This window comes from Carcharodon carcharias, chromosome 9, assembly GCF_017639515.1.
Source record: "Carcharodon carcharias isolate sCarCar2 chromosome 9, sCarCar2.pri, whole genome shotgun sequence".
Lineage (NCBI taxonomy): Eukaryota > Metazoa > Chordata > Chondrichthyes > Lamniformes > Lamnidae > Carcharodon > Carcharodon carcharias.
In genome coordinates, this window is record NC_054475.1 from 41,757,932 (window position 1) to 41,785,361 (window position 27,430).

General features: G+C 43.5%; 1 protein-coding gene across 1 annotated transcript; it reads left to right on the top strand.

The window, feature by feature from the left end:
- Positions 1–5,547: 5,547 nt before the first annotated feature.
- Positions 5,548–26,380, top strand: LOC121282606 (adenosine receptor A1-like). The gene is made up of 2 exons (XM_041196378.1): positions 5,548–6,716; positions 24,147–26,380. The coding sequence occupies exons 1-2, from the start codon at positions 6,367–6,369 to the stop codon at positions 24,793–24,795; spliced, it is 999 nt and encodes a 332-aa protein (XP_041052312.1). The 5' UTR covers positions 5,548–6,366; the 3' UTR covers positions 24,796–26,380.
- Positions 26,381–27,430: the final 1,050 nt, after the last annotated feature.

Here is a 27,430-nt window from a genome sequence, read left to right on the forward strand (position 1 = left end):
AGCGTAGACAAGGTACACACGGCTTCCCCCGATAGCGAATCTGGAAGGGGGGTGGAAAACGGCTCCCTTACCGTCGGTCTTGAGCGTTACCTTAACCTGGCGTTTACATGTCCAGATCCCCAAATTATCTTTAACTTCAGTGCAGCTCCCAACCTTTTTGAAGTACCTGGTAAGGAAGATGAGCATGTCAGTGACAGGGACGTAGGTGTTGTACAGATGCACAGTTGCAACCCGTTCACGATGCAACGGTAGAACAAAGAGCGGCTCCGCCGTCAGGATCTTCATTTCTGGCAGGTCTTTCTTTTCCTCAAAAACCTTCAGGAGTTTGACACAAGCTGCCACGTGCTTGAAGGTCACATCAAAGAAACCAACGCTGGGGAAATCCTGTAGGCAGTAGATCTTTGTAGCCTCGAAACCACACAGCTTGAATTGGATCCTCTTGGTGAAGAAGGTCCTATCCATTCCTGTTCCTTGCTCGCTGCCCTTCACCATGACTCGGATGGTGTTAGGTACCCCATGGTAAGGGGTTTGACTGGTTATAGCCATTGCTCTTTCCCTGGCAGAAACGCGATAAAGGTCTCTCCCCTGCTAGCTAAATATCTGCAACAGCGAGGTAAATGAGACTTGCTTGTGCCTTTGCCTAAATGCGCAGTACCTCAACCCTGGTGTCCAATAGACGACCCTCACAAGCGTTGCACAACATTATTGTGCACCCACCTCCAATTTCCCCTCAAAGTGTAGCTCATCAGGCGCACGCCTTATAAATGCTGTTGTGAAACACACCAGTATGCAATCACGTGATCCAGCACGGGGGCGGGGGATGATTCCGGCGAGCAGGGCTTATAATGATATGCAGATGTATTAAAATTAAGTTCCTGACATGCGGCAACAGGAAATGAGGCCCGCCATTGATGGGTGGAGCTGACGATTGCAAACTGGTTTCACAACTTTGTGGAACTGATTTTTGGCCTTCCGGCAATATTGTTCACTCACGCCCACCATGATACCCGATGCCAATCGGCACAGAAAATTCTGCCCTCTATCTTGTTTATCTCTCTCTCTCTTAATCCCATCTTTCCTTGTCTCCTTTTGTTTTGCTTTCTGTATGCTTTAACATTAAATGAAGTAAGCTGACCTGCACCTTTGGACTTAGACTCGATGGCCTGTACACAAGCTAGAGAATCAGTGGTAACTTCACTGCAGCTAGACCTGCAAAGTGACTTAAACCCAATCAGGCACTTACCTGTCTGCCATCATGGCTCCCAGAGATTTCAGGACGGATGTCTCACCTCCAATGGCTGCCAGGCAATCAGAGGGTGGAAGCTGTTCAGCGGGACCAGTGTCACTAGGAACAGTGGGCACTGCTGATACTGTAGAAGGTCAGAGAGGAGAAACAGTGTCAGAGGCCCTGGAACCTGAGTAGCTGGGGCTACCTCACAGGAGCCAGCCAGGGCAGAAGTGTCAGTCTGAAGATTGTTGTGGGGGGGGAGGGGCTTCCCATGGGGGTGGCTTTTGCCAACAGTGGGGCCATCCGTTAGACACTAGGTGCCCAAACAGGAGGATGCACCAGCCCACAGGCAGGCTGCCATACCTGGCAGCCTGTCCACATGGCATGGCCACCAGTGGTGGCAAGATGAAACCTTTAAGTGGCCATTAATTGGCCATTTAATGGCCTCAATTGGCCTAGGGGCTGGAAGGTCAACCTCAACCTTCCCTGCCCTGGAATTAATTGGGGGTAATCAGAGAGGCAACGGGCTCTCACCCCATGCCATCCCGCCCCGTTTAAGCAGCAACGCCACCTCCCAAATTCATTGCCACAGAGGGCTGTGGAGGCCAGGTCATTGAGTGTATTTAAGACTGAAATAGATAGGTTCTTGATTGGTAAGGGGATCAAAGGTTACGGGGAGAAGACGGGAGAATGGGGTTGAGAAACTTATCAGCCATGATTGAATGGTGGAGCAGACTCGATCAGCCAAATGGCCTAATTTCTGCTCCTACGTCTTATGGTCTCCCAGCCCATACCCAGCAGGCAATGAATTTCTCCCTGTGTGCCTTGCTAAGATTGATCAAGGTGACACACTGTTGCTTGTCCTGTTTATACAGATCTCACATCCCCTTTAGATGGTATTTTGCTCTTAAGGCTCACTAATTTCAAGTTCCAGTGGAAAAGCCCAGAGAAAGCCTGTGGGCAAGTGTAAGGATAATAAACAACTAGAGCAAAATCCATTGTTTTGAACAGGATATGAAAGTAATGAACAGAAAGACCAAAAAAAAAACAGATAGGTTTCCAGATTTTGTGTTGTTGTGCACTTGCCAAGATCCAGAAATGTTTTTGGAAGTGAAAATCAAACCACACAAAATTAAAGTTATATATGGGGGACTATCTTGGTTTCCAATACAAGTTCTAGGAATATAGGATCAGGAGGCCATTTACCCCCTCAAGCCTGTTTCCTTATTTGATGATATTATGCTTGATCTGCAATCTAATTCCATATACTTGCCTTTGTCCTCAATCCATCCCTTGGCTAACAAATATCTATCAAATCCTGTTTTAAAATTAGCAACTTAGCTGGCTTTAATTACCATATATGGGCGAAAGTTCAAACTTCTACCACCCTTTGCATGAAGAAGTTGTTTCATAATTTTTCTCTTGCAAAGCCTGGCCCTAAGTTTTTTGTTACTATGTCTCCTAGTTCTAGATTCCAAAACTTGTTGGAATAGCTTCTACTAATCTACCCTATCTGTTCCCCTTAACATCTTTAAAACTTCAATCAAATCACCCTCTCACCTTCTAAATTCTAGATTTTTGTAAACTCCCTCATAAATCAAACATTTGGAGCCCAGGCACCCTTCTAATAAATCTACAATGCATCCTCTCCAAAGTCAAATTATGTCCTTCCCAAGATGTGGTGCTGAGAATTGCTCACAATACTCCAGGAGTGGTCTGACTATAGGGCTTTGTATAGCTGAAGTATGGCTTCTACCCCCTTGTATCCTATTCCTTCAAATAGAAGGGCCAACATTCCATTAGCCTGTTTGATTATCTTTAGATCCAAAAGATCCAATTTCCCACAAACAAAAGGATTAATTAATACCAGATTTTATTTGGAATAGTAGCACTCAGTAAATCTGATCCCTTTAGGTCCAGGCAAAATTAGTAAAACTTGAACAAAACCTCAGTCTGTCAAGGTAGGTATTTTGTGGTGACAAACTGGGTTGCCCGAAGAGTCAATATGTCTAATGGATGTGCAACCTGCATACTTACAGCTGATTATTACATAGAAAAGATCTCTGAGCTTTGATCAGTGAGAAATTGTTCCAAAGCACTATTATCTTTTATTCTTTGGCTTAGCTTCATGTCTAAGTAGCTTGAGTGATGCACTTGAGCCTATGCAAAACATACACTTAGCTGTCTTGAATTGTTAATCAGAGCAGAAAGCTAGAGAGCCTGATTGATTACTCATCCATAAATCTAATGTCTTTGGCCAGTTGATGAATTTTCCAGATTGATTAACTCCCTGTAAAATGCACACATTCTGCTTTAACGACTGGTCAGATTTATTTACTATTAATTTCCTTATCACATTCTGCCATTAAAGGGGCTCATCCAACCTTAATGTATGAGCAAGTTTCCTATAGGAATTTATTGGTAGCTCAATCTTCAGTCACCTAGGATTTCCAGGTACCATAACCAAAAGTGTTTCATAGTTTTCTTTGTTTTTCAATAAAGCAGCTTGACAATTTTGATAATTCAAGATTTTGTTATTTTCTGGGCTGTTTTTATGAACTAATTCTATTTGTTATCCCAACGGTTTAGCGAGCACCACTATAATATAGGGGTTGACTCATGATGGTATGGTGGTATTGACAATCACTTTTCCTGAGCTATCAGTTGAAATTTAAGTTAATATATTAAGCCAATTTCTTTCACCCACAGTGATAAATTCTCAGTTTCCACTTGGATTGTCTTTCCATGCACCCATTTGACTGAATAATATCAGATTTTGGTGCTACTTCATTCACATTACTTCTATATTCCCGTAGCTTCATGGTTACCTCTCCTGGAACCCTCAAAGAATTGCCTTTAATTCCTAACCACTGGTCTCTTACTTGATAAATACAAAAGGTATCCTGATTTTTCTCCCTTCAAAATTGAGTCAGATTTGGAGATTAGTCAGGTTTGTTTTCTATTTATTCTTTCATGGGTTGTGAGCATCGCTGGCAAGGCCAGCATTTGTTGCCCATCTCTAATTGCCCTTGAACTGAGCAGCTTGCTCAGCCATTTCAGAGGGAGTTAAGAGCTGTAGGTATGCAGTCACATGTAGGCCAGACTGGGTAAAATGGCAGATTTCCTTCCCTAAAAGACATGAGTGAACCAGATGGGCTTTTACAACAATAAATGATAGTTTCATGGTCACCATTACTAAGCCTAATGTTCAATTCCAGACTTTATTAATTGAATTCAAATTCCACCAGCTGTCATGGTGGATTTGAACCTGTATCCCCAGGACATTAGCAAGGGTCCAGGGATTACCAGTTGAGTGAAGTTACCACTATGCCACCATTTCTCCCAGGTGCATCATATTTGGTCTCCATTTCACATCTACGCATTCATATTTCAATGTATTTTTTGAGTTCAAGGTCTTAGCAGAAAATCTATGTATTAAACGACAGGGCTCAACATTTCCCTCAAACCACTGACTTTCATAGAATCATAGAACATGAGGCATTCGACCAATGGAGTCTGTGCTGGTGGCTTCCAAGAGCAATCCAGTTGGCCACTTTCTTTCTTAACAAAAATCACTAACATTATCATCTGGAACATGGCATCACCTTTTAAGACAGGATTTAAAATAACTATCCAGATGGACTTGATGCCTTGAACAGGGTTTTCAAAAGAGTGACAAGGGGGTATTCAGGATTTGAGGGCTCTGCATCGAGAGATTCAAAACAACACAAAATGTGTTCGTGAAGAAAAGAGTTGACGTTTCGAGTCCTCATGACCCTTCATCAGTTCTGTTGAAGGGTCATGAGGACTCGAAACGTCAACTATTTTCTTCTCCGCCGATGCTGCCAGACTTGCTGAGTTTTTCCAGGTAATTCTATTTTTGTTTTGGATTTCCAGCATCCGCAGTTTTTTTGTTTTTATCAAAATGTGTTCGTTCCTAGCCCCACACAAAGAACCTCGGTTTCATTAATGAAAACACGTAAGCATTTTTCTGAGAAAGATGCTGTCATTGCTACAGTCATTTGGCGTAATGCCAGAGCCGATTAAACGACCACTTTCTTCGAATTAGCCCCGTTTTCAATTCATGGCGCTGAACGATGCCAAAAATTAAAATTCGAAGAGTTATGTTGTGATAACAGTAACAGGAACCAAATTAGTGAAACAAATAACAACAATTTTGCAAATAGTTTGGTTTCAATTCTCGTTCTTGGACTAAATTTAGAAACCTCCAGTGTTCATTTCAACCCCCTCGTATCCTTCCTGTCATATTTAATAGACACTTATAATAAGACTCGATAACGTTGTGCACCATGCACACTGTGGGGCTTAATTCAGTTTGCTGACAGACGCTTTATTTCTCCCGATGCTTCTTTGTGCAGCTGAAGAAGTTGAACCTCTTGCAGCTGCGGAACTTTAACCGATTGTACAACTTCGAAGCGCAAACACAGACACACACACTCACACGGCGCCCACGTCCCTCCCATTGCGCCGGCGGCTCAGTGACTAGTCTCAGACAAGTGGAAACCGATGGAGGAGCACGCTGCCAAAGTGTGAGATTTACACAGAGAAGCAGCTGCAAAGATTCAACTGGATGGGAACGGAGGACCTTCTGAAGACGGTTTCTTGACTTTGAATTTGGGGGATGGCTTCACTGTGCAATGAATCTGAGGGTTGAAAGAGAGAGAGAAAGAAATAAAGAGCCTGTGAAGGAACTCAGATAACATTTCAAGGAAGAGTAGGAGTTTTGCTTCCACACTCGGGGAGCGCCTGGATGGTCAGTGACTGGAATTCACACACACAACAAAGATCCAGGCTTCACAGCGAGGAGTGGGAACCTGCCGGGAATTACTGGCTCACTGTTGGGAACAGGAGTCGGAGAGGATTGAATGCCAGCGATAAAGATGATGGGAATCGAGCTGGGAAAGGACGAGTCTTGGAGATCGCAATGAACAGAGCGCTCTGAGCAAGCAGATCTTTAACATTAGATCTTTAAGTCTCAATGCTACAAGAGTTTCTGAGTCACAACATAGCTTTTCTCCGAAAAGATCCAAGTGTTTTTTTTGTTATTTCGGGGAAGAAGTAGGAGACCGGGGCGGGTTGCAGGGGTAGGTGGCCGGGAGATAGAAGCCTCTGGCAGCATGTCCAATCCGGCTGACTCCAGGGATCTGATGCATGATGTCTACATCGGGATTGAGGTGCTTATCGCGGTGGCCTCAGTCCTGGGCAATGTGCTGGTCTGCTGGGCAGTCAAGATCAACCGGGCTCTTAGGGACACCACCTTCTGTTTCGTCGTCTCCCTGGCCCTGGCTGACATCGCCGTGGGGGCTTTGGCGATTCCGATGGCCATCACCGTCAGCTTGGGTTTAATGACCCATTTCTACAGCTGTCTCTTTATAATCTGCATCCTGATAACGTTGACGCAGAACTCCATTCTATGTCTACTGGCTATTGCTGTCGACCGTTACCTTCGAGCCAGGATCCCGACCAGGTAAAGATTTCATTTTCCCAGCTGCTCTGAAAAATGTGAGCATTTTCTTGTAAATAAAACATGTTGACATATTAAATCAGCCCCAACTCGGTTCTAACCGGAACGTATAATTTATTGCTAAGATTAAAGCAAAATACTGCGGATGCTGGAAACCTGAAACAAAAGCAGAAAAAGACAGGATATTGTGTGGCTTGGAGGGGAACTTGCAGGTGGTCGTGTTCCCGTGTATCTGCTGCCTATGTCCTTTCAGGTGGTAGAGCTTGCAGGAATGGAAGTTGGTGTTGAAGGAGCCTTGGTGAGTTGCTGCAGTGCACCTTGTAGATGCTACACACTGCTGCTACTATGGAGGGAGTGAATGTTTAAGGTTGTGGATGGGATACCTATCAAATGGGTTGTTTTACCCTGGATGGTGTTGTACTCCTTGAATATTGTTGCAGCTGCACTCAACCAGGCAAGTGGGGAGTATTCCATCACACTCCTGACTTGTGCCTGGACAGGCTTTGGGAAGTCAGGAGGTGAGTTACTCAGCGCAGAATCACAGCCTATGACCTGCTCTTGTAGCCACAGTATTTATGTGACTGGTCCAGTTCAGTTTCTAGCTAATGATAACCCCCAGGATGTTGATAGCGAAAGATTCAGTTGTCGCAATGTCATTGAAAGTCAAAGGAAGGTAGTTAGATTCCATCTTGTTGGAGATAGTCATTGCCTGGCACTTGTGTGGCATGAATGTTACTTGCCACTTATCAGCTCAAGCCTGAATGTTGTCCAGGTCTTGCTGCATATGGACACAGACTGCTTCAGTATATGAGGAGTCACGAATGGTACTGAACGTTGTGCAATCATCAGTGAACAACCCCACTTCTGACCTTATGATGGAGGGAAGATCATTGATGAAGCAGCTGAAGATGGTTGGGCCTAGGACGCTACCCTAAGGAACCCCTGCATTGATGTCCTGGAGCTGAGGTGACTGACCACCAACAACCACAACCATCTTCCTTTGTGCTAGGTATAACTCCAACCAGTGGAGAGTTTTCCCAATGATTCCTACTGACTCCAGTTTTGCTGGGGCTTCTTGATACTGCACTCGGTAAAATGCTGCTTCGATGTCAAGGGCTGTCACTCTCACCTCACCTCGGGATTTCAGCTCTTTTGTCTTTGTTTAGTCCAAGGCTGCAATGAGATCAGGAGCTGAGTGGCCCTGGCGGAACCCAAACTGAGCATCAGTGAGCAGGTTATTGCCGAGTAAATGCCATTTGATAGCACTGTTGATTACCCCTTCCATCACTTTTCTGATGTATGAGAGTACACTGATGGGGCAGTAATTGGCCTTGTTGGATTTCTCCTTTTTGTACACAGGACATAGCAGGGCAATTTTCAACATTGCCAGGTAGATACCAGTGTTGTAGCTGTACTGGAACAGCTTGGCTAGGGGTGCAGCAAGTTCTAGAGTACAAGTCTGCGATACTATTGCTGGAACGTTGTCAGGGCCCATAGCCTTTGCAGTAAACAGTGCCCTCATCCATTTCTTGGTATCACGTGAAAAAAATCAAATTGACTAAAGACTGGCATCTGTGGGGCTGGGGACCTCCAGAGGAATCTGAGATGGATAATCCACTCGGCACATCTAGATAAAGATTGTTGCAAATGTTTCAGCCTTATCTTTTGCACTGATGTGCTGGGCTCCTACATCATTGAGGATGGGGAATTTGTGGAGCCTCCTTCTCCAGTGAGTTGTTAATTGTCTACCACCATTCATGACTGGATGTGGCAGGACTGCAGAGCATAGCTCTGTCTATCAATTGCTGCTTCTGCTGTTTGGCACTCAAGCAGTCCTGTATTATAGCTTCACCAGTTTGACATGTCATTTTTAGATATGCCTGCTGCTGCTCTTGGCATGCCCTCTTGCACTCTTCATTGAACCAGGGTTGGTCCCCTGGCTTGGTAGTAATGGTAGAGTAGGGGATATGTCAGGTCATGAGATTACAGATTATGGTTGAATAAAACTGATGCTGCTGATGGCCCACAGTGCCTCATGAATGCACAGTTTTGAGTTGCTCAATCTGTTTGAAATCTAAACCATTTTGCATGGAGTTAGGGCTACACATGATGGAGGTATCCTCAATGTGAACACAGGACTTTATCTCTACAAGGTCCTTGCAGTAATCACTCAGGCTAATGCTGTCTTACTGGGCAAATATTTTTTTTAACTCATTCATGACATACTGATGTCGCTGGTAAAGCCAACGTTTGAACTGAATGGCTTGCTAGGCCATTTCAAAAGGTAGTTAGGATTCAACCACATTGCTGTGGGTCTGGAGCCACATACGGGCTAGACCAAGTAAGGATGGCAGATTTCATGGTCTAAAGGGCATCAGTGAACCAGATTGGTTTTATGACAATCAATTATTGTTTTATGGCACCATTACTGACAGTAGCTTTCAATTCCAGAATTTTTATTCATCAATTGAATTTACAGTAACGCTACTGTTGTTCAGCACTCTACCAAACAGAATTCTCTATTAACTGGAATTCTCGGATCAGGTCTATTGGGTCAGTTTTTTGACTGGACATGTCAAACTCACAGGTAGTTGTTATTGGCGGCCTGCCTATGCTCTGGCCTCAGTCTTCCACTGTTCTGCAGCATCATGTTCCCTCAGTGCTACTCACTAGATTCACATGCTCCTGCACCCCTCATGAGATGTCAACACCCACATGATCATTCTGGAGCTTCCTTATTGGATGAAAATGCAGAACTCACCTTACATCTTAGTTAACCAGTGTATTTGATTAACTTGCTCCTCCCATTCCTGGACCATGCTGGATAACAGAGAGTTTTCTGTATTCATTGATTGAATTCAATTCCACTAGCTGCAGTGGTGGGTTTCAAACCCAGGTATTAGCTTGGGCCTCTGGATTACTAGTCCAGCGACATTACCACTGTACCACTGTCTCCCCTGTGACAGGTAGGTTGGTAAGGATGAGGGCTAGTTGGTTTTTCCCTATTGTTTGATCGTTTTCTGCCCACCTGCAGCAGGCTCAGTCTAGCAGCAACATCCTGCAGGACTCGGCCAACTCGGTCAGTAATTGTACTACCCAACTACTTTTGGTGATGGACATTGAAATCCCTCACCCAGAGTACATTCTGTGTCCATGCCACCCTCAGTACTTCTTCCAATTGGTGTTCAACACACAGGAGTACTGATTCATCAACTGAGGGGGTGCGGTAGATGATAATTAGCGGGAGATTTCCTTACCCATGTTTGGCCTGATGCCATGAGACTTCATGGGGTCTTGAGTCAATGTTGATAAGTCCCAGGGCTACTTGCTCCTGACTGTATACTGCTGTGCTGCCACCTGCTGGTGGGACAGGACATACCTAGGATTGGTGATGGTGGCATCTAGGACAGTGTCAGGTACGATTCGGTGAGTATGAATATGTCAAGTGTTCATTGACTAGTTTGTGAGATAGCACTCCCAATTTAGGCACAAGGCCCCAGATATTTATAAGTAGAACTTTTCAGCATTGACAGGACTGGGTGACATTATCAAAATGCCACTGCATCTCCTTGCCACTTTGCCACTATCAAAAAAAAATGCACGTATTTTGAACAGATTGAATATACTTCAACCTGTTGGATAAAGTTGCAAATGTTTTTTGGTAATTGAGGGTCGATATGGATGTGCTGAAGAGAATGTGTTTTTTCAAGCATGGTATTAACTATGGTTGTACATTTAATTAGGTAATGATATCAATGAGGCAGTTGTTGTAAATGTCAATGTAATGTAATGGAATGGAAGCACAATGACAACAATTATTCTTTTCTGGAGTGTGGAAGTTTATCTTAAAGGACCGATCCTTCCAGATTCCCCAATTGTTTGGATATAATACTAATCAATAGATAAATCAACCTTGACCCACTAACATCATGGGCAGAATTTTGCCATAAGCAAGCAGGGGGCGGTGCCCGTTCGCCAATGCGTAAAGTGACGCAGGATGATGTCGGGTGGAATCCCCGACGTCATCCCGCCCCATTTAAATTTTCCAGGAGGTGGGCCCGCAGCAAAATCAGCTGTCTGCTTGTCGACCTGTCAATGGCCAATTGAGGCCATTGACAGAATCATTTAACCCACCCGCCCGTCCAACCTTAAGGTTGGCGGACAGGCCAGGAGCCCCGGTGGTAAATAGAAAAAACACGAAACCTCATCCAGCGGTGGGATGCAGGGTTTCATGTAGGGTTTTAAAAATTCTAATAAAGTTATTATGTAAATTATGAACATGTCCCATGTCATGTGGCATTGTCATATGAGGGGGACATGTTGAGGAATTTTTTTTTCTATTTTTAATATTTTCAAAACTGTCGGTGATCTCCCTGAGGCAGCACTTAGCCTCTGGGAGATGTGCACTCTTTTGTGCGCATGCGTGAAAGAGCGCACTCTCACTTTTGGGGAATCTCCCTGGCCTGCACAGGAAGCGCATGGTGCTTCCCGCTGGATGTCACGCTGAGCAGGCCTTAATTGGCCTGCCCACGTAAAATGGCGGCAGGACCCGCTTCGCTGGCGAGGATCAGTTTCCCGCCCGCCGGAGATTGGGTCGGGTCCGCCCGCCTGATAGGCAGAGAATTCTGCCCCATGTGTGGAAATCTCTTATCAAAGTTTGATCCAGATATCATGATAAAAGCCTAAAGTGCTATTAAAACATTACAATGTGAGTATAGGACCTTTATATAACTAGAGCTTAGTGTTTAATGTAATAAGTGGTGAAATACTGGGTGCAAGTGTGCTGTGTAACTCTGCGTCTATCTTGCTGTTTTATACCATGTGGTATTTTCAGTCAGCCAATCAATGAATAAATAAATTAAACCCTCAAATACTTTGACAGTAAAATAGCTAAAGTATAAGCCCCCGAGGGGTCGTGACAGGGTGGATGTGGAGAGGATGTTTTCTCTTGCGGAAATATCTAGAACTAGGGGCCACTATTTAAAAATAAGGGGCCGCCCATTTAAAACAGGGATGATGTAAAATTGTTTCACTCAGAGGGTCGTGAGTCTTTGGAACTCTCTTCCTAAAAAAGGTGGTGGAAGCAGAGTCTTCGAATATTTTTGAGGCAGAGGTGGATAGATTCTTGGTTAGCAAGGGGTGATAGGTTATTGGGGGGTAGATGGGATGCAGATTTGAGGTTACTATCAGAACAGCCATGACCTTATTAAATGACAGAGCAGGCTTGAGGGGCTGAACAGCCTGCTCCTGCTCCTTGTTCATATGTAAACCAATTATCACAGAAAAGAAAATCTACCTATCCTCTTGTTGCACTGCTTTATAGTTAAAACCATCAGTTTAAAATTATTCCCTCAGTGACCTGACCAACACATCCTGTTCTAGTAAGGAACAGCTGAACCTGAAAATGACAGGGAAACACAAAGAGCATATAGCTCACTACCATGTTGCCATTCGTTGATCACATATAAGTTTCCCTTTAACAGACTCCGCTCAACTCACTCAGTCTACTGAGGGAGCCAATCGAACATGTGAAACCTCTGAGAATGTATGACAATTTCTCCTAACTCCTGAAATTAGTCAAGCAAAACTGTGAAGTATTAATCTCGCCTTACAACTCACACTTACAACTCACACTTACAACTCTTCACCTTCCCTCATAATTCATTTGACCTAAGAATAATACTTGAGTATTGTTCAAACACAAAAATACAACGTCTTTACATTTTACAAAGGGGTCATTGTGCAAGTTAAGATGAATGTATCCATATCAGGTACTAAAATGACCTATGCCAGAATTATAATTTTACCATCCAATTTTCATCAATACTGTATAGTAATAATTTTTAAGTGTTGTAAGATTGTTACAGACAATGCAGACTTGTTATTAAAAAAAAGTCAGTTTTGAAATGGAAATTTATTTCTTCATGAAATGGAAGGCCTCAAGTGAAATGGAGATTTACTTTTTTCATGAAAAAAAAGCCATCAAGTGCAGAGTATTTTATGAGGTTGTCTGGAACAGAGGGAGAGAAATAGGCCATTCAGCTCCTTGGGCTGGCCCATCATTCTATTAAGTCAAGGATCATCTATAATTCAACTCTATATCCTTAGTTGTAATCATCTTTTTAGTCTCAAAACTAGCTATGTGATAATTTCATGACAAACCCATTTACAGCCTTTAATAACATTAGGTCACATTTTGCAGGTGCACAATAAATTTAAAATAATAGGGGACAATTTGATCCAAGTACAGTTTATGTATTTAGGAAACTAAGAGCAAGAACAGGTCAAACAGCCACTTGTGCCTGTTTTATTATTTAACAAAAATCTATCAATCCCAGTTTTGAAGTTTTCAATTGACCTAGCCTCACCAGCTTTTTGGGGGGGAAAGTTCCAGATTTCTACTGCCACTAGTAAAAACAAGTGCTTCAAGATATCATCCTTGAACAGTCTAGCTCTAATTATAAAGCTACGTCCCCTTGTTCTGCATTACCACACCAGAGGAAACAGTTTTTTTCTATTTATGTTATCAAAGCTTTTAATCTTTTTAAATATCCAAATTAGGGTTGTTTTCTATGACCCAATCTGGTAGACTGTTCAACACAGTTTTCATTGAAGAAGTAAGCTGGGCACAACTTATGCATAAAATGCAATATTTTTCTGGATCTTCTAAGTGTTGCTTGTCAGGTAAAGCACAGTATAAAACAGTGTGCCTTTAAGGCCACAGTGTTTAATTGCTGCTAAGCAAACACAGTGAATTAGCCAGAGTTTAATTGCTGGTTAATGAGAAATTTGCAAACTGGAAGGCCCTTGTAACTTTCAGATTCATGTTAGGGACTGGCTCAATTCTTTCTGTGAGATGGATTTGCACCTGTATCAAAGTGTTGGTAATTCAAAGTGTGATGGATAAACATTAGATGCAAGGTACAATAGTCCAGATTTTGAGGTCAGTGGTGAAAGAATGACTTCAGTCTTTTGTTATATTTACACTTACACACTTCCAATGGACTTTTGTATTGGAACTTGGGGTGAATGGAAAACCATTTCGGCGCAGCACACACTATAGGGGTCCTGGGACCTGGCGTAAATAGAACAAACTACTGTGTATCTCCTTAACCAATCAGATTGAAGTACTCTTACTGAGGCACGCAAGAGTTTGAAACAGGAAGCGTTAGTTAGAATAATTAATTCATGACAAATTATGTATAGAATATGAACTAAAGCAAGGGAAAAATGGAATTAAGAGAGACTGTTAAAAGGGATAAAGTTACATTTTTAACTTTTAAATTTTCCAACAATAATTAATATCTGAAGAAATGAGTCAGTATACTTATAAAATTTTCAGTCTTTGGCAATAGTTAAGACTTGTGCTGTTGAATTTACTTACACTGAATTGGACTTTTTCTGGTGAGTTTAGTAGATATCTATCACAAAAGTACTTCAAATCCTTCCATGTATATCAATGCTAATTATCAAGGCCAGATTCTTTTCTAGCAAACTTCTGGAGAAGCAGGGCAGCTCGGACAACAACCTCCTGATTTTCACCGTGCACACAGCTGCTATCCAGTTTCTACTTCAGCATTCATGGCCTCGCCTTTAATTCAACCAGAAAATCTGGACCAAGATATTTACATAAACACATGCATACACACGTACCAACACCATGGACCTGAGCAATACCTGCCAGTATCTCTGGCCTGCACAGTGTAAAGTTGTTGTTGGGTTGGTCATTGTTTTCCTTGTTGGAGGATAATGTGAATATGGATGGCTTCAAATAGACAAAAGGAAACAAATGGAATAAAGATTCCAATATGAAATGAAGTTTGGTGACAAGCAAAATAAATTATATATTTGTAGTGTTATCAAAATATATTATTTTTATCTGGTTGGATTCAATTTGGCACAGTATCTGGTTTGAACAAAATATTAAACTAGCAATGATTAAGTGGATATTTAGGAAAGTAATATAATATAATCAATCACATGAGTAAGTTAACAGCCGTTGGCTGAATCAAATATCCTCTCCTTCCTCTCTTAAATGTCATGGCACAAATTGGAAATTACTCTATTGTCACCAACAGCTCTAGTAGTAATTCTTCAGGGGTGAGCCCCATGAGTGTCTACAGGGCATTGAATTCACTGTCAAACCTGATGCTGTCTTCACTCAAACCCTACAAAGAAGTAGTTCCCAGCAGTAGTCACTGGATAGGGATTAGAATGGGATCTCTGTTTGAATTTCACTCCCAGAAAGCCTTGACACTGAGGCCAATTGTAGTGCTTCTTGACTGAGATCAGTTAATTCTACATAAGCAAGGAATTGCCCTGCGACATTTCTTCATCAGTATGGGTCAGTACCATGTCGTGCATTTATCCGCTGGGTCATTGAAGGAGATGAAGTAATTAGACAAAATCAATTGAGCTTTGTGTTTGTGAAGTGAGTGGAAATTCACTGGTGCGAGTAAAGGCTGCAGTTTCCTTTGGGTGCATCTTAAATGAGTGGGCAACAAGGTGGCAGATGGAGTATAATGTGGTTAAGCGTGAGGATAGTCACTTTGGCAATTAGAATAGAAAAACAAAATAATTTGAAAAAGGCATGAAGCTTTTAAATGTTCAGAGAGTTTTGTGTAAGTTGTACAGGGACACAAAGTTTAGTATGCTGGTGCAGCAAACAATTAAAAGCCAAAAAGAAAATGTGTTCACCACATAAAACCAACCAATCATATTTTAGTTCATCAAAAACAGATTTAGCTCAAAAAGAGGAAATAAGATGGAATAATTCTAGGCTCCTGTCCCCATTTCTGTGTAGAACTCAAAACTGAAGCTGAAAAGTGAGGCAATCAATTATTATTGTACATAGCTTAACTTTGAAAATGTAGATTACATAAGATAACATCTTAATTAATCAGATTAATGTCTAAAGTTATCTCCTCACCTGGTAGAAGAGCCAACATAATTTCCTGTTTGCAGCATAGGCAATATTCCTCACAATAGAATCAGAGAATCATAGGAAGATTTGCAGCACAGAAGGAAAACATTTGGCCCATCATGTCTATGCAGCTAATAATGTACCTTTCATTGCGATCTTAAAAGTGAGACAGAAAGGGTAAGCAGAACTAAACTACAAAACTTAGCTAACTTCTGTTATTTTATTAATTCATGGGATGTGGGCATCACCAGTGAGGCAAGCATTTATTGGCCATCGTTAATTGCCCTCGAGAAGGTGGTGATGAGCTGCCTTCTTGAACCACTGCAGTCCATGTGGTGTAGGTACAACCACAGTGCTGTTAGAAAGGGAGTTCCATGATTTTGACCAAACGGCAGTGAAGGAATGGCAATATATTTCCAATTCAGGATAGCGAGAGGCTTGGAGCGGAACTTCCAGGTGGTGGTGCGGCAATGCATCTGCAGTCCTTGTCCTTCTAGATGGTAATGTTTATGGGTTTGGAAGGTTCTGTTTAAGGAGCCTTGGTGAGTTTCTGCAGTGCATCTAACAGATGGTACACGCTGCTGCTACTGTGAGTCAGTGGTGCAGGGAGTGAATGTTTGTGGATAGAACGCCAATCAAGTGGGCTGCTTTGTCCTGGGCCGTGTCAAGCTTCTTGAGTGTTGTTGGAGCTACACTCATCCAGGCAAGTGAGAAGTATTCCATCACACTCCTGACTTGTGCTCTGTAGATGGTGGACATGTTTTCAGGAGTCAGGAGGTGAGTTACTCATCGTAGGATTCCTAGCTTCTGACCTGCTCTTGTAACCACTGTATTTATATGGCTAGTCTAATTAAGTTTCTGGTCAATGGTACCCCACCCAGGATGTTGTTAGTGGAGGATTCAGCGATGGTAATGCCATTGAATGTCAAGCAGGATGGTTAGATTCTCGCTTGTTGGAGATGGCCATTGCCTGGCACTTATGTAGTGTGAATGTTACTTGCCACTTGTCAGCCCAAGCCTGGCTATTTTCCAGGTCTTATTACATTTGGACATAAACTGCTACAGTTTTTGAAGAATTGCAAATGGTGCTGAACATTGTGCAATCATCAGCGAACATCCCCACTTCTGACCTTATGATGAAAAGAAGTTTATTGATGAAGCAGGTGAAGATGGTCGGGCTGAGGACACGACCCTGAGGAATTCCTGCAATGATGTCCTGGAACTGAGTTGACTGATCTCCAACAACCATAACTATCTTCCTTTGTGCTAGGTATGACTCCAACCAGCAGAGAGCTTTCCCCCTGATTCTGATTGCCTTCAGTTTTGCTTGGGCTCCTTGATGCCACACTTGGTCAAATGCTACCTTGATGTCAAGGACAATCACTCTCACCTCACCTCTGGAATTCAGCTCTTTTGTTCATGTTTGAAATAAGGCTGTAATGCGGTCAGGAACTGAGTGGCCCTGGTAGAACCCAAACTGGGCATCTGTAAACAGGTTATTACTAAGCAATTGCCACTTGATAGCACTGTTGATGATCTCTTCAATCACTTTACTGATGATTGAGAATAGACTGATGGGGCGGTAATTGGCCAGGTTGGATTTGTCCTGCTTGAGTGCATAGGACATACCTGGGCAATTTTTCACATAGCTGGATAGATGCCAATATTGTAGCTATACTGGAAGAGCTTGGCTGTTCTAGAATGCAAGTCTTCAGTACTATTTCCAAGATATTGTCAAGGCCCATATGCTTTGCAGTATTCAGTGCCTTCAGCCATTTCCTGATATCACATGGAGTGAATTGACTGAAGACTGGCATCTGTGATGCTGGGTATTTCCCGATGAGGCCAGGATAGATCACCCACTCGGCATTTCTGGCTGAAGATTGTAGCAAATGCTTCAGCCTTTTCTTTTGCACTGATGTGCTGGGCTTCCCCATCGTTGAGGATGGGGATATTTGTGGAGCCTCCTCCTCCAGTCAGTTGTTTAATTTTCCACCACTATTCATGACTGAATAAAGCAGGACTTTAGAGCTTAGACCTGATTTCTTGGCTGAAGGGTCACTTAGCCCTGACTATCACTTGCTGCTTACGCCGTTTGGCACGCAAGTAGTCCTGCATTTTTGCTTTACCATGTTGACACTTCATTTTTACGCATGCCTGGTGCTGCTCCTGGTATGCCCTCCTGCACACTTCACTGAACCAAGTTGATCCCCTGGTTTGGTGATAATGGTAGAATGGTGACATGCCGGGCCATGAAGTTACAGATTGTGGCTGAGTGTGATTCTGCTGCTGCTAATGACCCATAGCGTCACATGGATGTCCAGTCTTGAGTTGCTAGATCTTTTAAAAATCTATCCCATTTAGCACGATGCTAGAGCCACACAACACAGTGGAGGGTATCCTCAATGTGAAGAGGGGACTTCATGTCCATAAGGACTGTGCGATGGTCATTCCTGCTGATGCTGTTTTGGAAAGTTGCATCTGCGTCAGGCAGATTGGTGAGGATGAGGTCAAGTATGTTTCTCCATCTTGTTAATTCCCTTGCCAGCTACCACAGACCCAGTCTAGCAGCTATGTCTTTAAGACTCAGCCAGCATGGTCAGTAGTGGTGTTACAGAGCCACTCTGGGTGATGGACATTGAAGTCCCCCACCCAGAATACGTTCTGTGCCATTGGCACCCTCAGTGCTTCCTCCAAGTGATGTTCAGCATGGAGGAGCACTGATTCATGAGCTGAGGGGGACCAGTACATGGTAATCAGCAGGAGGCTTCCTTTCCCACATTTGACCTGAGGTTCTGGAGTTGATATTGAGGGCTCCAAGGGCAACTCCCTCCTGACTATTTACCACTGTGCCATCACCTCTGCCGGGTCTGTCCTGTTGGTGGGACAGGACGTATCCAGGGATGGTATTGGTGGTGTCTAGGAAATTGGGCAGAGATTTTCCCTCATTGCACTAAGTGTGGGAGTGGCCTAAAAAATGGCATTTTTCCCACCAGTGCATATTATCCACTTTCCACCTCATTATTTATGCACGCACGGGAAACATGCTAGATCTCAGGTGGGTGGCCTCTGATTTGCCCACCATCAGCTTACCGGTTCCTCGCTCTGGGTGCCATATTTAAATGGCATCCAGGCGGAGCTTTCTCAGTCTCTCCAGTCCAGGACTGCTATAGAGACCACAAATGGCCCAAAAAAGGAAGAAGTCAGCAGCCCAAAGTTCAATGATGCCTCCATTGAACACCTGCTGAACGCTGCGGAGGCCCACCGCCATGTCCTGTACCACCATGATTGCCACAGGAGGTCCACCAACCTTACCACTCCAGCTTGGGAAGTGGTTACAGCGGTGGTCGGTGCTAACACTTCCAACAAGAGGTTTGCTACCCAGTGCAGAAAGAGGGTGAATGACCTCATCTATGAGGCCAGGATAAGTCAACCATTTCATCACTCTCAACTCACACGCTCACCAGCCCATTAAACAATCACATGGCTCTCGCTCACTGTCAGCTCAAGGGACTTCACCACTCACACTCACATATACTTTCATATCTCCATCTGGCCTCATCTCCTCTGAAGATCGCGCCCTCATCCCATCCATGTCTCCACTCACTAACCCCACATGCTAGGCATCTTTATCATCAGCCTTGGCATGTGTCTTGCTCATAATCTCTCCATCTGTCTTTATGCAGGACTAGCTCACACACAATAAAACAGGGCGGCGCTGGACTGGGGTGAAGCACCTGAACTCAAAGTCCTCACTCCATTTGACAATCATGTGATTGAGTTGGCTGGAGAGGAGGTGGACCATGCTTGCAGTGAAGGTGAGGTCAGCGGCAAATACACATCCTGCACCAGCTCATCCCCCATTCAACGTTACTGTGAGCGCGCTGTTTATTCGGCTACCATGCACTAATTATCTGTACCTTCTTTCATAGGCACCTCTGCCAAGCGTCCAAGGCCCTCAAACAGCCAGGCCCTTAGCTCCAGCCCCAGGAACAGCTCAGAAGTGGAACTTGAGGACCGCACTGTTGAAGCCCGTCACAGCGAGCACCCACAACCTTCATCGGTGCAGAGACACACATCTCGGTTCTTGAATGGACTCTGGGTCACAATCTGGTGAGCACAGTGTATAATCTGCTCCATGGTAGGTGGAGGCAGGGTCATCCTTAATCCCTGGTACTTGGAGCACTGCTGGAGGTCAGGAATCTGCTGAGTCCGAGTCTAATGACGAGCCTTCAGACTCGGTCCTAAATCAGTTGCTGGAGCTGCAGCGACAATCACGGGAACATCACGAAGGGATATCAGCCGTATTCCTCAGATTGCAACGGGCGATCGAGGAGCCCATCCACATTCAGTCTGAGGTGATAGCGCCGGTATGCCAGCAAACTGAAGTCAACACTCACAGGATGGTGGCTGCCATGAGGACCTTGGTGCAGGACGTCGCTCCTGCTGAGGTGACAAGGTGCCTCCACTTACTGGGGAGCTTAGCAGATGTACACTCTGAAAATAGAAAACGCAGTTGGCTGACAGAGCACATGAGCTCTGAGTGTGGGCTCATAGCATGAAAACCCTGTCGAGAGACAGAGAGCCCATGGATTTGCATGAGGTATGACCCTTCTTCATGAGTGAACACATCTCTCCTTGTACACTGCACCTTTACCTTTCAAGAATGCAGACGAAATAGGGGAAAACCTCTGCCTCAATCTTACACAGCTAAGAATAAACATGGCATGACCCTGCGAAGCATGTGAGCGAGGTACCTTCCACAAGCACACTTAACGTTAAGGTTGAGGCATTACTAATGTCAAGAATGATCTGAAAAAGGGGTGCACACTGTGGTGTTATGCAAGCACACTACATAGACGAGAGGCCCATGATAGAGACATGTGCGATAAGTGAGGGGAGGGACAATGGGATCACACCTGATTGACAGCAATGCAGCTCATCATAAAAAGGAAGCAAACACAAGGGGGATGTGAAATGGGTGCGATTCTATCTACATTTGTGTACACCCGTGTCACTGTTGTGCTCCTAGATCTTTGTATCTTTCCTAACCCTGCTGCTATGTATTTGTGCTTGCCCGACATCCTGCTACACCTCTGAAGGGCCAAGACCTGGAAGGCCCCAGCCTGTTTTTGGGGTCCTGCTGCATGGTAGTGGCACCCTCCTTGGTCTGTGGAGCAAGAAGTGATGGGGTCACAGAAAGAGGAGATTTGGATGGGCCAGACACTCCTAGAGTTACCTGGGTGGATCGCCTCGGGGTGTCCAGCTGCTGGTCCTCCTCTCTATGGGTGCCCGTGGGCCCTTGGCTGACTCCTTGAGGAGAAGGGGCAGTTGGAGTTAGCTCAAGGTACTCACACCCCTCTTGTATTGACACTGATGGATGGCTCCTAGCTCTTGTAGGGTGCCGTTGCGACTGGGATCCTGGAGAGGCAGCACCTTCTGACATCTGATGGTGGGACGCCCTTCTCCAGTTAGCACCTCATCTCAGCTAGGACACATGTTCCCGAGGCTTCATCATCCTTCAAGGGATCAGAACAATGTGAGCCTGACGTGCAACTATTCACTCTCACATTGAAATGCACGGGTGAAATGAGAGGAATAGCAACGCTAGTGTTCGTGCTGGCCCATGAAGGAGGGTTCTTGTCCAAGAGGGTACTCACTGCAACTCGTCATCTTTCTCGTGAAATCTGGTGGCAATGAGGGCCTCAGGTACACACCTGCCTTGCCTGGCCCTGGCTATGGCTTCTTTCCCTGCAGCCTCGTCTTCTTCGACCTCATCACCTTCATCCCCTTCGAGGTCCTCCTCATTGGAGCAGACATGCAGCTCTTCCATCTCATCATCTGTCAAGTCTTTCCCCCTTTGCAGCACTAGTTGTGCAGTACACAGAAAGCCATGATGATCCGTGAGACCCTCTGGGGACCGTACTGGAGTGCTCCGCCAGATCTGTCCAAGGATCAGAATAGCATCTTCAAGTGCCCTGTGGCATGCTCCACCAATGCTCAGCTAGCACCATGAGCTTCATTGTATCTTCTCTCTTTAAAGTCTGAAGCTGCCACACGGGTGTCATCAGCTACTCCCTTTGTGGTTTCATGTCGAAGTAAAGCCGATTTTTGGCCCTCCCCTCATGATATTTTATACTTCCACCCGCCACGAATGGGTGTGGAAAATCCCAGCCCATATCTGTAAGGTATGATTCCGTGAGTATGACTATGGGCAGAATAGTCCCAGATTTGCACAAAGTGCATATGGGGCAGGGGAAAGAATGCTTTGCCCGCTGGCTGCAATGGTGGCTTTTCACGATGTGTTGTCCTAATCTCAGCTCATTAATTATTTATTCCCAGAAAACACGCTGTTTTGATGGCAGGCGTGCTCTCATTCACTTGCCAAGCCATCGCCTCACCGCTTCCTCACCCCGGGTGCCATATTTAAACCACAGCTGCATGCACACCTCTCAGTGCTTCCAGCCCAGGGCTGCTGCAAAGAAGATATGGCCCTGAAAGTCAAGAAGACTACAGCCCCCTGCTTAAGTGACGCGTCCTATGAGTGCCTACTGGACATAGTAGAGGCCCGCTGTAATGTCCTCTACCCCCAGCTCCCCACACGTGCTTGTGCACTACCATTGCCTCCACTGTAGGGCAGCCCTTGCCTCCCCGCCCCACCACCACAAGTCACCTCAAACGCAGTGCAGCCCTTGCTCCCCCCACCTTGCACCCACCTCCCGCACCCCCCCACCCCCCAACTCACCTCAACTGTAGTGCAGCCCTTGCCCTGGCACCGCACTGTCAGCCAACCGGGAAAAAGAGACTTGCCTGTGCCCTCACCTGAATGCGCAGTGCCTGGGCCTTGAAGTCCAACAGGCGACCTTCATAAGCGCTGCGCCACATTAATGTGCACTCACCCCTGAGTCCCCCTTGAATTGCAGTTCACCAGGTGTAAGCCTTATATATACTGCTGTGTAACACGTCTCGGATAATCCATATGAGGGGATGATTCTGGCAAGCAGAGCTTATAATGATATGTAGGTGTGTTAAAATGAGGTTCCTGACGCCCAATGGTGGGAAATGCAGCCCCCATTGCCGGGCAGAGTGGACGATTGCAAACTGGTTTCATGATGTTGCAAAACCCATTTTTGGCCTTCCTGTCATATTGCCTGCTCATGCACACCATGACGCTTGACGCCAATGGGCATGGTAAATTCCGCCTTATGCTAGACTGTTGCTTGACTAGTCTGGGTACAGCTCTCCAAATTTTGGCACAAGCCTCAGATGTCAGTAAGGACGACTTTGCAGGGTTAACAGGGCTGAATTTGCCATTGTCATTTCCGGTGCCTAGGTTGATGCCAGGTGGCCCAGCTGGTTTCATTCCTTATTGACTTTGTCACAGTTTGAAACAGCTGAGTGGCTTGCTAAGCCATTTCAGAGGGCCACATTGCTGAGGATAAGGACAGAAGATTTTCTTCCATAAAGGACATTAGTGAACCAGATGGGTTTTTATGACAATCAACAATGGTTTCATAATCATCGTTAGACTTTTAATTCCAGATTTTTATTGATGAATTCAAAATCCACCATCTGCTAAATTGGGATTCAAAGCTGGAGCATTACCCTGGGTCTCTGAACTACTAGTCCAGTGACAATACCACTTTGCCACTATCTCCCCCTTGTTACGTAAACTCACTCAATTACATTAAGTAGCTGTAGAATAATCCGAAAACTGTTGGTTGGTTTGCTGAGAAATTATTTGACTGGAACAGGGATATATTCAGTTTGCAATGTAGAAACAAGAAGGAACCAATCCATGCCCCCACTCCTCCCTATCACTATCCATTTCCATCCCTGTAACATATGTTATCATCATTGTCGCTCTTAGGTGGAGTTGTTCATGATCTTGACTTATAGATACTGCTGCAGGCAAAGCTGTTGGTAACTTTGACCATTTATTGAAGATTATACTAACTATGTACAATGCAGACTTAGCACGAGGCTCTACATAGAACTCTATCTCTCCATGCTCTGTTGTCATGTGATCTTACATCACTGATGGTGTAAACTATATATTTTCATATTTAACATTAGTCTTTTGTACTGCACAACACCACTACCAACACCCCCTCTCCCCCCCCCCCCCCCACCCCCCTCACCAAATGTCCATTCCCCTTTGATCTCTTGCGCATCCCTCCCCTCCCTTGACACTCTATCATCACTTGCCTGGTCCCCACATCCTAACATTCTCTCTGACTACCCAGATTTCTTCTACTCCTTTGAGATCTTCCTTAAAATCTATCCCTTTTATAAAGCGCTTGGTCATCCATCCTAATACATCTTCTTTCGTTCAATATCCATTTTTTGAGTATGGCTCAAATAAAGCATTCTGGGATATTTTCTATGTGAAAGGGTGCTAAGTAACTACAATAGCTACTATTTGTAACTCCATGAAATGTCATATTAGTCATTGTCTCAGCCTTGTTTCTGTATTGAAAAAACAAAATAATGTTCATGTTGTTCAACAGGTATAGGATTATTGTTACACAAAAGAGAGCTTGGATTGCTGTTGGAATTTGCTGGCTTGTATCTATTTTGACTGGGCTAACTCCAATGTTTGGCTGGCACAACAGAAGCAATGGTGAGGCGCAAAACAAGGAGATGAATTCCAGCTACAAACACATCAAATGCAATTTTACAAAGGTGATCAGAATGGACTACATGGTGTATTTTAATTTCTTTGGGTTTGTGCTCTTGCCTCTGGTCATCATGTTTGGCCTCTACACTGAAATATTTTGTATAATTAGGAAGCAACTGAACAAGGTAATCAATGCTACGGACTCAAGAAAATATTTTGGGAAGGAGCTCAAACTCGCAAAATCCCTAGCTTTGGTTTTATTCCTGTTTTCTGCCTGCTGGATGCCTTTGCATATTATGAATGTTATTTTTTATTTTTGCCCCCATAAGGTCCCAAAAACTGCTTTGCTTATTGGAATACTTTTGTCCCATGCAAATTCAGCTGTGAATCCAGTGATATATGCTTTCAGGATAAAGAAATTCAGGACATCATTTCTTCAGATTTATAATAAATATGTTTTATGTAAAAAAGACAATTCAAATATGTATAGTTTTGAAGGCCAAATAGTAACTGAAAACAATTTTAATAGCAGTGTTTGATTATAATTTTGAGGACAAAACTTGCATATTTTGAATATAATGCAAGAAAAGTCGCAATAGAGTTCCATCACTAAGCCCTATCCTAACCACACTAGATATTACACTGCAAAATGTAAGAAAAATTGGGAACTTTTATATGGTGAATTATAGTAATTTTCTGTATGTACATGTTGAAGAAGGGATTTCATCACAAAGTACCTTGGACAACAATGTACAGAAAATATTCTGTTTTGCTGTATCATTGATTATGAGAACATACATGTTTTATTTATTGACTAGCCGATTCACGTTTCATCTCTTTACCGACTATTCTCTGGAGAGTGCAATCATTTTAAACTTTTTTTGAAAAATGTATAATTGAAGTTGGACTGTGATCGTTCTTCTAATTGACTAATGTTGTAAATTGTTTCGATATGTAGCAAAAAGAAAATCATTGGCAGTTTCTCTAAGGAAAATGAGAAACATATGATTGGAATCTTTATTCACATTCACATTCATTGCCTTAGCTTCACTTTTCTGCCTCAATACCTTTCAACAAGAACTGTAATGGGACATAAATTTCTCCCTAACTGTGGTCACTGATAGCCTGTGATGTAGCTAATATGAGATACACCTCCATTATGGTAGGCGTGGTTCACTTAGCTTCTTCCATATTCTGAAGTTGTCACACATTTTGCTTGACCAAAGGGCCCTTAAATGTGTCCATTGAAACTTGTTCCTCATGTACTTGAAGATCAGGGTTTTATTGAGACCATACTATGATCAATTTATAAGTGTGACAAGTGCCTATAACCTCTATGCATAAAGATGTTCAAATCGTACTCAACTTGCTTTCTAGAGCAGAGTTTCTAAATCATCTCTGTGATCAGTAAGAGAAATACATTGAACAAGTGAAGAGGGCACTCAGTAGAGTGGTTAACATTATTACATTTATGCCACTCTTGAGGCTTTTTGTCAATCCTCTGTATCTGCAAAGTTGAAAAAACAAGTCTTTTTATTAAGAGCTTCCGTCTCACTGAGAAGGCTTCAGGCCAATCCATATCCAATAACCTGCTCTGAAAATTTGCTCAGATTTTGACAGCTGTGACAACTCCGCCACAGCAGCTAAGACAATCCACAGCATTCTAAAACAATCAATAGCATTCTAAATAAAGCAACCCACAATATTCTGAAAGAAAAAGATAATTTTCCCTATCTCCCAATGTTAATGGATGGATCCTTTAAAAAAATTCCAGGATCCAGGTCAACAAACACATCACCAAAAGCTAATCAATTCATTCCTGGGCAATAGCCTATCAGTGTACCAAGTTTTGTTGAAACACACTCGTTAGTTTTTGAGAGATTTGCTTACAGACAAACAGACTAACAGGGGCAAAAACATTACTTCTGTCCATTTTTAGTGATGGAGGTAATTCAGGTACAGCTTTCATTTTTAACCAGCTTCATATTGAAATATGTTAATTGTTCAATGTAATGCTCTTTATTTCTAAAGCATATTCTTTAAGATTGTTTATTTTTATTGCTCTATTTACTTTCTGACATTAAGCCACCTGAAATCAGAATAAATAAACAGATCAATAACCTGCTCCATATGAATTTGTGCAACTGATTCAATCTTGGCAAAAATCTTGTTTCCTAAACTGATGTCTGCAGCTTATTCAAGCAACTTACATAATGATTCATTACTTATTCATGTGTTGGCTAGTTTGTTACTTTTGTTTGCCATTTATCATTATGAAAACTGTCTAATCTTGAAATTTTCGCTAAGTTTGGATTTTATTGTCATCCAATTTAAATGTGAAGCTGAACTTCTAATACTCAATGTTCAAAAGAGATGAGCAAGATTAGTAACTTCTGAGACAAAGATTATGAACAAACATTAACAAACATTATATGTATCCCTCTTCACTGGTCTTTTATTGCTGTGGGGAATTGAGCAAGTTCTCAAGCGCTGTTCTTCGCAGGTGTCAGGAACTTCACTGAGATCAGAGAGAAATGCCATTATCAGAAGTTATAGGCATGGCCACTGAATATAATACAGGTACTGTACTACATTCACAGATTTCATTTTTAACCATGAATATTGAGCCATTTTGTGGCGAGCATTATCATTGCCTTATGCATGTTGCTGAAGGTTCTGGATTTGGTTACAAACTAACCCACTTAGTTTTTAGTGGTTTGCTCTTAACAGATGGGTTATGCTATAATATTTTATAGTCAAACCTAAGGTAATGGTCCTGTAGACGATTGTACCAGGGACTCATCTCGGTCCAAATGCAAAATTTCATACAAAAAACTGTCTCTCCCACAGTCAACTCTCGAACTTTCCTGTGAATGTCATGATTCACTTTCTGACTCCCCTGGTTTCTCTCCACCTTCCCCTTATACTTGTGATGTCTGCTAGTGCACTATGACCCGTCTAAGGAATTGATACTTGTGATGCATCTCCCTTTGGAATCGGAGCAGTACTGTCACACAAGATGGAGAATGGTCTGAAAGACCGATAGCATTGGTATCCGGAACCCTTTCTGCAGCTGAGAAACGTTACTCGCAAATTGAATAAGAGGGCTTATCTATCGTATTTGGAGTAAAGAAGTTCCATCAATATTTACATGGTCGACACTTCACCACAGTG

What these genes read in the sequence shown, in the direction of transcription:
- LOC121282606 (XM_041196378.1), top strand. Translation starts at nt 6,367, where the DNA reads ATGTCCAATCCGGCTGACTCCAGGGATCTGATGCATGATGTCTACATC. An exon ending in CGAGCCAGGATCCCGACCAG is followed by an intron (nt 6,717 to 24,146) that starts GTAAAGATTTCA and finishes GTTGTTCAACAG; the next exon opens with GTATAGGATTATTGTTACAC.